The sequence below is a fragment of the Drosophila obscura genome, unplaced genomic scaffold, assembly GCF_018151105.1.
Source record: "Drosophila obscura isolate BZ-5 IFL unplaced genomic scaffold, ASM1815110v1 contig_14, whole genome shotgun sequence".
In the NCBI taxonomy this organism is placed as follows: Eukaryota; Metazoa; Arthropoda; class Insecta; order Diptera; family Drosophilidae; genus Drosophila; species Drosophila obscura.
Genome location: NW_024542724.1, coordinates 1,770,201 through 1,785,833, shown reverse-complemented (window position 1 = coordinate 1,785,833; position 15,633 = coordinate 1,770,201). Strand labels below are relative to the sequence as shown.

General features: G+C 39.5%; 1 protein-coding gene across 2 annotated transcripts in view; it reads right to left on the bottom strand.

Moving 5' to 3' along the window:
* Positions 1 to 337: 337 nt before the first annotated feature.
* LOC111070361 (tetratricopeptide repeat protein 30 homolog) overlaps positions 338 to 15,633 on the bottom strand; it is a 70,628-nt gene continuing 55,332 nt past the window's right edge. The window contains exons 1-6 of one of the 2 annotated variants that reach the window (XM_022360831.2): positions 3,657 to 4,019; positions 2,641 to 2,853; positions 2,406 to 2,584; positions 1,340 to 2,338; positions 1,055 to 1,265; positions 338 to 986 (exon numbers count right to left, since the gene is read on the bottom strand). In XM_022360831.2, the coding sequence (XP_022216523.2) occupies positions 471 to 986; positions 1,055 to 1,265; positions 1,340 to 2,338; positions 2,406 to 2,584; positions 2,641 to 2,700 (1,965 nt within the window). In that variant the 5' untranslated portion in view covers positions 2,701 to 2,853; positions 3,657 to 4,019 and the 3' untranslated portion in view covers positions 338 to 470. Of the gene's footprint in view, positions 987 to 1,054; positions 1,266 to 1,339; positions 2,339 to 2,405; positions 2,585 to 2,640; positions 2,854 to 3,656; positions 4,020 to 15,633 lie in introns of those variants that run through there. The other variant, XM_022360829.2, reaches the window with a different exon arrangement.

Here is a 15,633-nt window from a genome sequence, read left to right as displayed (position 1 = left end):
CCTTTGGATTTCCAGCTGTCACAGAGCTAAGACATGTTGATCCCTGAGGTGATTTTTGCGGGGAGATATATTTTGCTGTTGTTGCTTTTTTTTAAGGATTTCCGGGAAATTTTTGGAGTGAGAAAATAATAAGGAAATGGAAGGAGGAACGTAGGAGATGGAAATTGAAAGAGAAAGAGCTGGTGTGAGGCTTTCATCGCACAATTTTTTATTGATAAAAATATTACGAATGCTTACACTGAGCGAAAAAATTTCTTCTAGAATCATGATTAATATAAATTATAAATTTAAAAATTTCAAATTTGATTTATTTAAAGCAAATTAAATTTTTCTGCCGAATATATTAAAATTTTGACTTCATAATTTAAGTGTTTTTATTTACTTTAAACACCTTTCTGCTTCATACTCTGAGAATTTTCCTTTTTAAATAAAATTTTGCATTCTCTGTGAAAAACATTTCCATTGAAAATTCAACAATTTTCATACTCGCTGAGTTTGAGCAACAACAATCGCAATTTCCGGGCCTCCAATCCAATGGTCAGCGGCTCCTCGGGCACCTGTTCCGTGGCCGTGAAAATATTAGCCGGTGTAAACAAGCCATAAGCCTCGCAGGATCTGAGGAAGCTGAGGACTTCCTGCACAGCGGTATAGGGCAGGATGATGTTCTGCTTGGCCATGCCCGTGAGCAAGCCAAGGATGCAGCGTTTCACGTGGAGCCAAGTATCCGCATAGAGCCTGCCCCCCGCACCACCCTCCAGAGCATGGGCAATCCGTGTCAGACCGAACTCGTAGTTGGATTTGGCACAGTAGAGGGTGCCCACAACCAAATTGACAATGCACAGATGATGGTACTGCTTGCCCAGGTTGCCCTTGAGCTCCTCGGCCTTCTCCACTTTTCGCATCAGCTCCTCGGCCTCCTCGTTCTGAAAGGTCATGATGTACGACACACACAGATTGGCCAGCACAGCAGCTGAAACGGACATGATCTGAATGGGGGTATAGCGAATAAATCTAAGAAATATGATTGCATTACATATTTGAGAATTAAACTCACATCATCAGAGTGCTGACGGACAATGGGTTCGTAGAAGGCCGCCGCCTCGTTGTATTTGTCGCCCTGCATAAAGAGCACATGGCCCGCATTCAGACGCCAGACGGCATTCTCTGAACAGAACTCGGCACTCGAGTGGAACTCACGTTCCGCTCCAACGAAGTCATCGTCGCGCCAGGAGATCCAGGCACGTGCCATAACCACCGGCAGATAGCTGTCACAGACACATTATCAAATGGATCGAATTAGGCATTGAAAAATGGATTCAAGATCATTTAAATAACTCACAGTTCCAATGCCTGTTCGTAGTCCTTGAGGGCATCCCTCAGGGCATGCTGCTCATTGGTGGCCCGCACTTCCTGCACTTTGGCGGCCAGGCTGCGCAGTTTCCCAGCCAGACTGGAGGCCAGGGTTCCCAGCTTCTTCTCTGCCAGCTCGACACTGGTCTGTGCGGTGATCAACGCATCCAGTAGCTCGTACAGATACTGCGACAGATATTTGTAGGTGAGATCGGTGTGCTCCGCCAGGATATCCGCGGCTGTCTCGTAGAGCTCGTGCCGGCAGCAGATGAGCAGGATATTGGCGAAGGTCTCCTTGGGACAGGAGGGAGCTCCAAGCTGGAGGAGGAAGGCCAGCTTGCGGAGACCCGCCACAGGACCCTGGACATCGGTGAGGGCCATATTGTGGAGCGTTACCGGATCTAGTTCGCTTTCGGCCCGAGGAGGCAGATCAAGCAAGGCGTCCCGCGCTGCCTCCTCGTTTCCATCCTGATATTCCAGCGCAGCCTTCAAATTGAGAGCTTGGGTTATGCCAGACATGGCCATCGTTATGGGATTGCCCACACTCCGCGCACTGCCATCGGTGTCCACTTGGGCGCCAATCCCTAGCTCCGGATGATTACGCATTCCTCGCTCCACAATTTCCGAGGTGTAGTCCAGAGCCTGGGCCCGCTGCTTACGCTGAAAGTGGGCCAACGCCACATTGTAGGCCACCAGAGGATTAAAGCCGCCCACCTGGAGTGCGGCCTGGAATCGCTGAACTGCGGTTTCATGCTGATCCGCCTGATAGAGCAGGCATCCTTCATCATTGAGGGTATCTGCAGTGCCACCCGCACGCTGATTGAGCAAACTCTGGGCCCCAGCATAGTCCTCGCTGGAGTACAGAATGGCACTCTGCAGTTGCAGGCAGTGCTCCCGGAGCTCTTCCTCCTGGTCACTGATCTGCTTAAGGACTCTCAAGGCCTCCGCAAAGATGCCAGCCTGGTAGAGGGACTGGGCGTAGTATAATCTGAAGGGGATACTCAGTTCTTTTAGTCGGGCTTCCCCTTTTGAAAGATAAACTGAGATAATCCCACCTGTACTTGGCTTCCTTGGGCACCAGCTGACAAAGCTGCTCGTAGCAGGTGGCCGCCTCCTCGTACTTCTGGGCGTGATAGTAGCAATGCCCCAAGGTGGACAGGCCCGCTCTTGTATTGGCTGCCTCGCCAATATTAGTTACGCACTCAATTACATCCTCATAGCGTTTGTCCTTGATCTGCAGAAGTTCTAATTAGTTTGTATGGATTCGTAATTACTATTTTTATGACTTACCAGATTGTATATGGTTCGGGTGACATGTCCCTCGCGCAGGATGATTCCCTGATGCAGCATTTTTCTTCAAGAGCTAGCCAGCTAATGTCAATTTTCATCGGCTAGTGTTTTGTTTTGGTTACTGAGCTCGGGTTGTCATGGCTACTTCTGTTTGTTGTCGGTTAAGGTTGAGTGGCATGGCAACCATGCGCGGTTGTGGCAAGCAACAGATGGCTGAGCATACTGGAAAAAGGGTGGTTAGAGGAGGCCTAAGAATAAATGAACGAGGGTGGGTAAACTTCTCCTGGAAGAAGATTCTTTGGTGTACATCCTCCATTATCCTCCATTAATTTCCATCTATTCTTTTTTTTAAATAAGATAAAATTAATGGAAAGTACAATGACATAGTAAAAAGAAACACACCCATATTGTCATTACATATTCCGGTTTTAAATACAAAAATAACAAATTTAAATATATGTAATCATAACATAAATAAAATATATTAAAATTTTAGGCTATATATATAATCGAAACATTCAAATGTTTAATTTAAATATGAAATATTTTCATGATTATGTCAAGGTGTAGGTGAAAACAATTTCCACTTTCAAGCCACATTTATTTGTAAACAGCTTTCAGTACACTTCTGGTGTACAAAACATAGTTTAATTAAAATTGTTATATATATTTTTATTAACAGAAAGTTTCTAGCAAAATATTCTTTCATTAATTAAATATTGAATGAAGATTAATCAGAAAATGTTCTCTCCCATTTATGTGAAACAAGAGTATATTTACTTCTAAATAGATATAATGCCAAGTATCTCTTATGTAAGTAACAACGAAAATTCATTCGCTGACCAAAAGTGCGCCCATAAAAACCAATTAAGATACGCACAACTCAGAGGCAAGTGGCGCAACAAATTCATTTGAAATGTAAATGAGAAAATTGTCTAATTGAAAACTTTTGCATCTTGATGTCTTCGTCTTTCGCCCCTTCTTTCATCAAGAAGCGGAGCCCTCCAGCAACTTACAGACTTGCTGATGGAGGACTTAAAGTGTTAACTCGGTGCTGGCAACCCGAGGCATTAATCCATGTTGAAGCCTTTCAGGCGGCAAGTTCAAGGAACACTTTTAATTAGGTTTCTCTTCAGCTCAAGCTCAAGGAGCAACAGTTCCTCCTTCCTTGTTTCCTCCACTTTCTCTCACTTTTGGCTTAAATAGATTGGCCCAGGATAGGGCAATCCTCATTGACAACAGCTAAATGGGCGAACGTGCGGAAATGCTAATTAAAATCTGCGTCTGTCTGAAAGTCGAGCCAATAGTTAAATCAAGCACGAATGGAGGTTAGAACTCGACTGGTCTCTAAGCCAGGCTAAGGCTAGAAGTAGAACCGGGTCAAGGTTGTGCTGCTGCTGCAACATCATCATCATCATCGTCGTCGTTGTCGCTGTCGTCTGGCCAAATGCGGCGGCCACAAAATGTTGCACAACGGGTTTTGGCCCCGAACATATTCGAATGTCAGAGTCTCGCTCTCCCTCTCTGGGCAAAAATGGTTCAAAAACGCGACCATGGGAGAGGCTAACTCTGAGACCAGCCAGGCAGCTGTGTCCCGTTTCATGGTAAACTGGAAATCTTACACTAAAACGAAACAAAATATCATGGAAGAGTGCCTTAGTTTGATATTTCGACTAAAGGATACCATCCAATCGGATGTAAGCTTTGTGAAAAACGTAGAAAATTTATTTAAATGTACTTCAGGATATGGAAATGCAACAAAAAACATGTTAAGAATGTGAGATATAGAGATGTCAAACTATATTCAATATTTATCCACATAGAATGTTTTATGGTACACTTTTAGATGGTATTTTTATTTATCATTAGCCTGAAATCAGCTAGGTGATACGAGAAGATTTTTGAAATATCCCAGCAGACGTACAGATGAGCATGGCTTCATTCAGTAATTTCTAGATCCTAAGGAAGCTAACTATAAATTTATTCTTGTCCCTTGTATCTCCCCGAATACAATACACCCAATACTAATCAACTAGTGCTGGGTATTGAAAATCATTTGACTGAAGCTAAACGCTTTCCTCTCATGTCATCTCATCCCATCTCGCATCTTTAGTTGGCAGCATCAAGTGAAACTGCATTTTCTTACAATGTCATGCGATTGAGCATTAGCTTTTCTCGATCTCGGCTTGGCTGTGGCCTAAGGCTAACCACACAGAGCAGTCGCAGTGGCAGTGGCAGTCGCAGTCGGAGGAGACGAGCGACAATGCTGCGTATGAGTAATGCATAATGCAATTGATGTTGGCAATTACCAGATATATTCACTCGTATCACACACAGCCAGCCTCAAGGTGCCGACAGGCTGAAGTTCAAGTTTTGTTGTGCCTCTCAGCCTCACACATAAATAATTGCAGGCCTAATTGACTCAGCTCCGAAAAGAACAAAATAAAAGCAAACAATTATCAGACTTCACTTGTCCGAGTACGAGTTTTATAAATTTTGTGTTGCTCTTTATCGTACGGTTACATACTCGTACTTATTCCCGACTTGTTTATGGTTGGTATTTTGCATTTGCTTGTCTCGTATTAATCTCTTAATTTGTTGTTGTTGTTGCTTTATACTCGTATGTGCTTGCTTTTGCTTCAGAGTTGCACTTGCTCTGGTACTTGAGGGTTTCTGGGTTTTTTTTTGTTTAGGGGTTGACTGGGTTCAAACAGAGCTCTGGGCTTGATGTGGCCACAAATTAACACTTGTTCGGTCTTAAAGTCTTGTTTCAGCTGCTGTTGCTGCACTTTGGAAGAGTGTTTTTTTTTTTATGGCCCAACTTGGAGGTGTCGTGGGTTCAGTGAAGTCATCAAGCTGGGGCAGGGCCAAGAGTCTACTTGGAGTTGGCCTGCCCTGGGTGGACTTGTCTTTAGACCTTGGGAATCTGAAGTGATCTTTGAATGTTTGCTTAAGCTGGAACAATTTTTCGAACATTTATTTTTAGCTTTTATTTTAAAGAAATGCTTTGATATTTTATAGGAAATTGTGGGTATATTTTCTGGGTTATTAATGAGAACTGCTAACATATAAGTACAACATATGTATGTATATTCGTACAATATTTATATTGTAGTCGTTCTATCTTTCCATATGCTTCAATACACCTTTAAATATAACCCTTCCCGTTGTATCTCCCTTTCCATCTTGCCCCTACTCTTTCATTAAATTCTAGGTTATTTTTTTTCTCGCATTTAATTCAATGGAATCTTTGAGCGACTATTAGATGCTGTGTATTGTACACCAGCAAAAACCTATAGAAAAAGTACACCCAGACATCATTATCATTAGCCAGCATCTCTGGGGATCATCGCAGTTGTAAATTATTAGCATCAGCAAAGCAACAAGAAGAATAATGCGGTTGGCTTTTGCTGACCTTGAAGCGCAATCGCTTTTCCTGTTCCACAAAACTACAACAATACCAACAACAGCAATAGCAACAAAAAACGATTCAATGAAAAACCACACAGAGCGAAGCAGAGGAAACACTGGAAAGAATCGAATGGCGCGCACTTCCTGCTTTGTGGAGGGGAATGGGATCTGAGAGATCAACCTCTAATGGCATCTCCACATGCAGGTCTCGCTTCGATAATCCAAATAAACTATGACGCAATTTGATTTGAAGCACAAATAATAGAAGCATGTACAATAATATCTTCCAAGTGCAGACAAACGTGGCCCGCAGATTAATCATACGCAATGTGTCACAGAGCTGCTGGAACGAGTGCAACACACAAATCAAGAATAAATGAACCCCAGAAACTCTTTAACGCACCGAAGATTATGTACCCTTACAGTTTGAAAACTGAATTTGTATGTTCCGGATTATATCAATAATTTTAGACTTATTTGATGTGTCTTTAAGACACACAAATTTGGAGCGTAGGGTCGGAGATACTTCCTGATCAAATCTAAGTATAATACTCTTAGTGAGGGTATTAAAATCTACAGATGTACTCGTCTATATGCATTTCCTTATGGGCTCAGCCAGATCTAAGCAAGTGCAATAATTCCACTAATCTCAACAACAACAGCCACAACGTCGACGATGGCGACGGCGACAAAAGCAAGAACAACTAAGGCGCAAAACAATTTCAAGGCCATTGACACAGTTCAAGCGAAAAGTCTGAGGAAAGGGTGGGGGTAGCCTAAGGCTTAGGCTGGGGGTGGTGGCGGTGGCGGTGGAGGTGGCTGGGGCTGGGGCTAGGGCGGAAGGTTGCTGTCATGAAGGGCATTCGAGTGCATAGCGGAGGAGCTGCTCAAGCTGCTGCTGCTGCTGCTGCGATAAACCATGCAGCTGGGCTCTACTCCTCTCATTCGACGTTCTGCCTCTCTTCTCTGGGGCCGTGTCTTGTTCGGGTTCTAACAAGTGTGCGAAGTGCAAATGTTTAGTATCTCTACAGCTCGACAAATATACAATATATTCGCATATGCGAGTATATATACTTATTCTGTGTACATATGTACATATATGCACTAAGTTCTAGTCAGAATCTCAGCAGACGCTGTAAAATGCTATGAAAGATGTCTTTTGTGTGCAATTTATTTAGCCTCAAAATAACTAACAGTTTGTATTGGAATTAAAATATTAACAGAGCTAACAATGAGCAAAAAAGTCTGCAGCTGTTATGTACATATGTACGTGTCTTTGTTTCTTAAAAACACTAGAATATAATAGAACTGAACTTTGTTGTGTAAATTAAGTTCAAGCACCTTTCAGTTTGCAGCTATAAGAAAGCTTTAGAGATCAAACCATTTTTTTTTTTTAAATTTTTAATTCAAAGACTGCTAATAAAAAAACGTTATATATAAATAAAATTATGTATGCAGTTCCAAGAAATCTGTAAATGCAAATAACCAAAATTTAATCAGAATTCCAATTTTGTGTTGGTTTTGATTTTTTTCCAAAAAAATTTCACCACCAATTCTTGACTAATCCAAAAACGTTAAATGTTAAGACATGGACGGGGGAAAAAAAACACATCTTTGATTACTGCATGTTCAATAAATAATTCATTAATTAATCAATTGTTGTGGTGGCTGCTTTTGGCTGTTTTGGTTGCGGTGCAAAGTTGATTGAACTTAAAATACTCATGCATGGGCTGGGGGGAGCTCATTTAAAATGTGCAAACAAAAGCCGCAGCCACAGCCGCAGGAGAAACATCAGCGGAGAGAACCAACCATACCAGACCAGACCAGACCTGTGCTGTGCCAACGACATATAAACAATTTATCAGAAATAAATTGGTTAACAGGTAAAATAAACAAATTAAGCGCAGAGTTTAAACGAATGCTGAAAATATTTATATATATATTTTTTCGTTTTTTTTTAATGGTACAGTTTTTGCGGCTTATTCAGTGCAACAAAGTTACACTCGGCTAGAAAGAATATTTTATTTAGAATTAAAAAAGATTTTAAAATATTATATATACTTGTATTCCAGAAATTTCAAGTGATTTTCCCTGTCCTTGGCTACGAATTGCTCTAAATGCTATTCTTTAATAGTATCCAAAATTCATCAACAAAATCATGTGTGCAACTTTTGTCTTAAAATAGCAAAATTATAGCCATATTAATTGGAAAAGTTTGTGTCCCACTACAGAACCTTCGAATATCTCACTATCCTCTTTCTAACAGACCCATAACCTTTATGTGTCTGCCTGCCTCATCTCATCTCATCTCTGTGTCTGGCAGCATTTGATGTTCCTTTTTAATGGTACGGATCTCTGTTTCGGCAATTTGCTCCTTTTTTATGTGGGCTTTGATTGTGACAAATCCGAAAGGAATATATCTAAGTGTGTATAAACTTTTGTGTTGCGGCTCTTTCGCGGTAAATAAAATAAAATTGCATTTTTTATTATATTGTATATCGTTGCGATGGAGTGGACCCCGGGAGAGGGAGAGAGCTCAGGCATTTATTATACCAGTTGTTCTTCTTTTTCTGTTGTTGCTGTTGTGCTTTATCAAAGCCATTCTTTAAATTTTCGACAGTCTTTATTAACACGCTAAAAATTCGCTTGAAATTTCGTTGCTGGGGATTCGGATTCGGATACGGCCTCCGTGAAGATGGGGGCTTACGGGAAGATTGTTTCAGTTCAGTTACAGGTAAGCCGCTGACTCTTTTTTATATCTCCCCTCATTTGCGTCATGCCAGTCAAAAGTCGCAGATCTCCTTCTTCTTCTGAGTTCTTCCCCTCTGCCATCTGTATCTGTGTCCGCTCTGCCCACAACATTTTTTTTTTCCTTCACCATTCCGTTTGCAATTTATTGAAACGAAGTTGACCTTGAATTTGGTTAAAAGTCTTTTAACTTTATTCGCTGGCTGCGATGCCTTGTCTTCGCTTTTTTGTAGCTGATGATTCTGGCTGTTACTGCTGATTACTTTAACGATGATGTCCATAAAATGTATCTCAAGCTCGAAGCCCTCGCATTTCGCACTTTTTTCGGCAACTGCTCGTGGGGGAAGCAGGTTTGAAAAATTACAAAAAAAAAGGGAAGAGAAATAAATGAAAACGAAACTCCAAGTGAATCGAAATTAATTTAAAGCTTGTAAGTGCACTGGGGATGAAAGGCCGACCAAAGAGGCGATGTGTATGGAGTGGGTAAAACTAATGACTATCTGATGGTTGGCTATCCATCAGTGTGTGTCTCACAGATACTTTGAATTATTTTAAGCAGCTTTAATGGGGTAGCGTCAATATTCTTTAAAATAATTGAAATTCTTGTCTTTTTATCTCTCCATCCGCAGTTAAAAATACACAATTTTTCATCAGTTTATATTTCTTATGTACATTTACCTTTATATGTTTTTCATATTTAACGTATATCTAATCATACTAATATGTATGGAAATAATACTTATACTTACTTATTTCCTACTTTTTATCATTCTATTAATATTTATTCTATACAATCTTGTAAGCATTCATTCTTAGATCTTTACCATCATTCATTGGCTTATCTTTATAATTCCACTACATTTTTTTTACGCTATCTTTATGTTCATATTATCTTGTATAGCTTTAATTCTATCTACATATGAATTTGATTTTGCCTATTTCGTTTTTGTTTGTTCACACTTTTGCCCCAATTGCCTACAAAATCTTCAATTAATCATTTCTGTCGGCCTACCTTACCCGTACATTCCCCCCACTGAAACGATGACGTACGGAAAATGTTTTTGTATTATTGTATTTTAATTAGAATTATTTTTTTTTCTATTTCTTATGATATTTCTATTTCGATTTTCGCTGTCTCCGAGCGAGTTCCCCCACCGCTTGCTAATAGTATTATTTTTTTTCCCGACTTCCGTGCAGTGAACTTGTTTTTATTTCATTATCTTTCATCCAAAATATTCTAGCTACACATACATATTTGTTTACTCTTTTATATGTGTGTATATATTCTATTTATTCTAGATTCTCTTTTCTCTCTCACTCTCTCTTAGCCTCTCCCTATCTGTTTATAGAGATTTTGGGTTTGCTGAAACAAAATGTTTGCGCTCATTTCGTATGGCGGCTAATGGTGGGAGGAGCAGCTCCATTTATCTGCTTAGGAGGTCATTGTCATGGAAATTTCTTCATGCCGTGTGTTCTTGATGTTTGGAAACTTTTCTTATGGCTTTTCCCTTGTCAAATGTATCAGAACTATTTTTGGAATTTTCTTTAAAATTTTATTTAAATATATGTTGATTGTATTTAAAGTGTTATCAAAAGTTCATGAACTACGAGTAGTATTCCCATAATTATTTTCACAATATTTTCAGCGACAGCCTCACAAGTTCAGTCAACCATACAGAACTTGTCACAAAGAAAATACAATGCGGAAATCAAACCGGAAAAAGGGGAAAATACTTTCTAAGTGTGTATGAATGTGTATGGAAAATGTGCCGTGAAGTGCATTTTCCATCAAATTTGACATTGAATGGATTTTTACGGTGGCAATGCGCTGTCACACATCCCTTCCTCTGCCATCACCGCTGTCCACAATTTTCTCTCGCTCTCTTAATTATAGCTCTCGCTCAATGTTATATATCAAACAGTAAAGCAGCGTTCAAGTTAATAAACAATGCTTCCCCACACAAAAAACATATCTGACAGATACAAGCCATATACTGGACGTCTACAGCTGAGAGCATTATACATATGTATGGGTTCTTTATGCTACCTCTCGATGTCAACGTCGCCTCGTAGTCTTCATCATCGTACTCATCGTCAAAGTCTTTAATGATTAATTTTTGTATTGTTCTTTGAAATGCGGGCGCATCTGTTGCGCCAACGACCGCCCAAAGCAAGCGGACAGTCCGGCGGCTCGCAGGCCAGCTGGAGAACTGGCCAGGGCAACAAAAAAAAAAGCCACCCACCCAAAAGACCGCAATAAGCCTCAATTAAATGAAAATTGCACGCCAACGGCATGAAAACGTAATTTGGATGAAATTTATTGTAGGCCACCCCTCAATGGCCAGATGCACATGCATATACATCATATAGATCATCCATATAAGTATGTTCTCCTACAGTATGCAGTTTTTTATTGAAATTTCTTTGGGTTTACCCTATAAGAAATAGAAATTTATTTGTGCTTATGATAAGTAAGGAAAAGGTAAGTTTGTTGGCGATATTTTTTGAATGAAAAGTTCAAAGAAGAAAATATTTCATTATTCTCCTTCGTATATGGATCGGAATAGAATATAAGCTTATGGTCGAGGTCAATTTTAAATTTTATGTACAAGAATTTGACTTTATTCGCTTACTATTTTTGCAATTAAAATCAAAACTATCAAAACAAATCTTCAAACAATGATTGACTTATCTCAGCTTTTAAAGCGTATCTCTCCGTTTACTTGAAATTCTAAAAATATTCCCAATCTTTCCCCCGTTTCACTGGGGCTGTGCTGGGACTTGGCTGTCTGCTTAATGCATTTTAATGTGCAATTATTTCACTTAAACTTTACGTTGACATGGCAATGCGTGGCACGTAAAATTATTTTTCATATGACGACGCTCCCCAGAGGCCACATCGAGTGGGATTGAGGTGGGCTAAGGGAGGATGTGTGATGTGTTGGGTGGTGGTGCTTCCTTGGTTGTCACACAATTTATGTACAATATTTTGCCAACCACTTGAGCGATGCTGCTCCGCCCTTCCCTCTACCTTTTCCTTTTTCTTGCCCTCTACCACCTCTTGGGACCCTTGATATTAGAGACGACCCACATTGATTTACATATTTGTGCACCCACACACAAAAATAAGCACAGAGTAAGGCTGTGGGTGGGGATTAGGTGGTAGATTGTTTGCTTTGGCTAAACGCACATAACTAGCAAATATTTGACATTCTTTTTCTTTTTTTCTTAATATGAGTCAACCCCAAAAAGTGAAGAGGAGACCCAAAAAGATAAGTCAGGCCATATAGACTGGCAAAAGTATCTTTAAATTAAATTTTGATGACTTTGCCAAGGGGAGGGAAAGAAAGATGGAAGGGCTTGCTAGCCTGTGGAGACCTTAGATAGATGGATAATGTCTACAGCAGATATTTTATATATATCATAGTAAAATTTTGATTAGTTTTGGACCAGTTTGAGCTGCTAACATCTAGTCTAAGTGGTATACCCCTTAACAAGTGTACTCGTTAAAAGATGAGGCGACACGACAGTCTGAGAGATTCCATTGCCCTTGCTGGGCCTGGTCGAAACCGGTTAAGAGAACTGTGTAAATATTTCTCTCAAACAAGCTGGGATCGTATCTAATATCAAGTTCAAGGTTGCAATTGCCACAACCAGAAACGGGTCTAACTTGCCAATGCACTAATAAAAAAGCAAAATAAATCAAACAGTCAGAGATAGAGCGACGAATGGGGGAAGTGACCGAGAGAAACGCAGGGAAAAGGGCGAGTGACCATCTGTAATTATAAATTATAGAAACCAAACAGTTTCCAGTCAGGTTGCATTTCATTTCGAATGGTTCTCACGACACACAGTGAAAAATGCATTTCAAATTGTTATGCCAATATTACGTATACGTATCGGAAGCCAGGCCAAGCCAGGCCCTACCCTTATGACTAATCCAAAAGTGTTTTCGTTTCTAGTGGTAATTGGAAGCTGCGCAGATTCTATGCCAGGCCAAAAGATGACTCAAGCTTTTTTCCAGTTAACAAAAACACAAAAGAAATGCATAGCAGAATATTTACAAGAGCCACAAGGCACATAGGTCTCACATTACTCATACGCACCCTGGCTCCCTGTGATTTGCTTGTGTTCCAGCTAAAAACAATAGCCACTCCAAATGCATTTCCATTTAAATTGTGGAAACAAAAGTTCAATCCCAGGGAATATTAAATATCTGGGCATAAAATAAACATTTTTGTCTTTTTCAAAAGAGAGACCATTTTCCATTTGGCCAGTATCTTGTAAATTTGTTGAACAGTTTCCTTATGGAAAAATGATATGATCTACAGCCTGAAACATATACTATGTACATAGATAAATTCACATATACATATAAGAAAGTTGTAAAAAGAGAAATTGGCATACAATTTTCTTTGACGAGAAAAGTTAAACGATGTATTGAAATTTCGACAATTTGGACAACATTAAAAAGATTTTTCTCTAAATATATATTTTTTTACGTTTATAAGACACAATTTCGGACTTTTAAGAAACATTTTTCAGCATTGAAATCTATTTTAATTCTCTTCCAATCCAAGCCTTCCTGCTGTTTAATTTTTCGACATCATCTGTTTACCTTCTCACATTAAATACGATAATCCACCACTGTCTATTTCTCTATTTTCCGCTCTTTACAAATTATTGCATGGCCAGAGCATCTGTCATTAATATTCGTTACGCTGTCAACAGCTTTAAAGATTTAATTTAAAAAAAGCTTTAAACAGAGTTGGCTTCAAAAAAAAATCTATAAAATATAAACAGAAAAAAAAAGTTAAATAAAATTTCAACAAAAAGTTGCACTTTGTGAAGCCCTCATCATGCCGCAACCAGAAGCTATGGGTGGAAAATATGCGAGTAGAGAGGCAACTTCCAGCTAAAAGCCAATTGCATTATTACACTGCACAACTCTCGCTCTCCCTCTTTCTTCATACTCTTTTTTTTTAGCAGGTTCAGCTTTATGTCCCTCTCTGTGGTACAAATTCTTCTTAACCCGGGGGTAAACGGGTGACCCTTCTTTAACTTCTGAACAACCCCTTTAACCCCAATATCAGTATCCTTTTAAGCCTACACTCTTTCAGAGAAAACAGTCGGTCGAAAAACATGTCCCTGTGTTAACATACATTTTAAATTCAAATTTATTTAAATTTTGAATAGCATGAAATAAAAATTAAATTAAGAATTTTTCGAATTATTTAATGGTAATCGTATTACTATATCTTACAACTGGCATACGAATTATTAGTCTAAGTAGTTTCAAATTATAATTAACCGAAAACTTTAACTACGAAGTTCTAAAAGGAAGAACTTAATTAAATATAGTCGCAATCGATTGACTGTATCAACCATAAAATCGATGGATCTGCAGGGTAGAAAATCTTCGGCTCCCTCTCTCCCGCTTTTCCCTTATGTTTCCACTGACTCTCATCTATATTGGGGGTATAGTTAATGCCATTGAAAAAACTTTCAACTATGCGAACTGTTCGCAGTGCAGTAAAAAAATGTTTGACTCGTTTCGTTCGCTGCTCTTCTTCTCTTTCTACTCTCTGCACTGCTCTTCTTCTCTTTCTCTGCTCTTCTCTTCCCTTCTCATCTCTGCTTTGTTTCTGTTTCACTTTGGTTACAATGCGAATATTTACTTCACACAGATACACACACGAACACTAACATAGAGAGAGGGATGTATTGGATGTATGGGTGACCATGAAATGTTCACACAACGCCGCTCTGTTGCTGGTTCTCTGGGTTGTGGCTCTGGGACCTGCCTGCGACGCAGATTGACGCTTCATTACGGCGTTATGTAATGGGCTTGTAAAGCTCAAAGTGACAAAGGCTATTCCCTCTCTCTCTCTCTCTCTTTTTCTCTGCCTGTTTGTGTGTGAGAGATAATTTGCTGGCTTGCTTTGGACTCTTTCATGCAATGAGTGCATGTGAGATCATCGAGCAGAGCTGTACAAAAAATTCTATATTCTGTATACGCCCCATGGAACAGCAGCAGCTCATCATCATCATCATCCAAGCCGCATCATCATCATATAGTTGTGTTGCTTCGCTGGCTGCAAATTGCAATTATTTCACATGACATGACTTTGGCAGCAAACGTCAGCAGCAGAAGCAGCAAGGCAATCGCTTCAGGTGACTGCCTCCCTATTGATAATCCAAAGTTAACGCCAAAATATGATTATAAAATCGTTAGAAAACAACGTTGGGCATATGGGAAGGGGAGAAATTTAAAATTGAAGTCCATAATAGTACTAAAACGATCCCTTTGAGTGGGATTATTATTTATTATCAAAAATTTTCCATATTTCTTTAAAAGCCAATAAGATTACATATTTCTTATACTTCTAATATCCTCTAGGCCCTCTTCTATACTGAAGACAAACATATAATTTTGGCAATAATAAATTCAGTTTAAACAGCTCTTTCCTTTTCAATATAAATAACAACAACAAAATTATACATTCAATATGCATTGTAGTTCAATAAATGTTTCTACAAACCCCATCTTCAACGTGATGATTCAGAATTTTCTTGTTAGGGACAAATATGTTACCATACCTTCCACTGCCTTAAACCTTCAACCTCAACTTCCTTATGCAGATAAATTTGGTTTTAATTTTCCTGAAGCACGTTTTTCCATCGCAGAATCATCTCTTGAGTGCACCAAAGTTGAACACTAAAATGGGAATCCATTATTTAAGTGGCTCATAAAACCATGCTCTCTCAGACCCTTCCATAACCTTCCATAATCTTATATACCGCCCAAACCATCGGCGAACAGCGCGTATACGC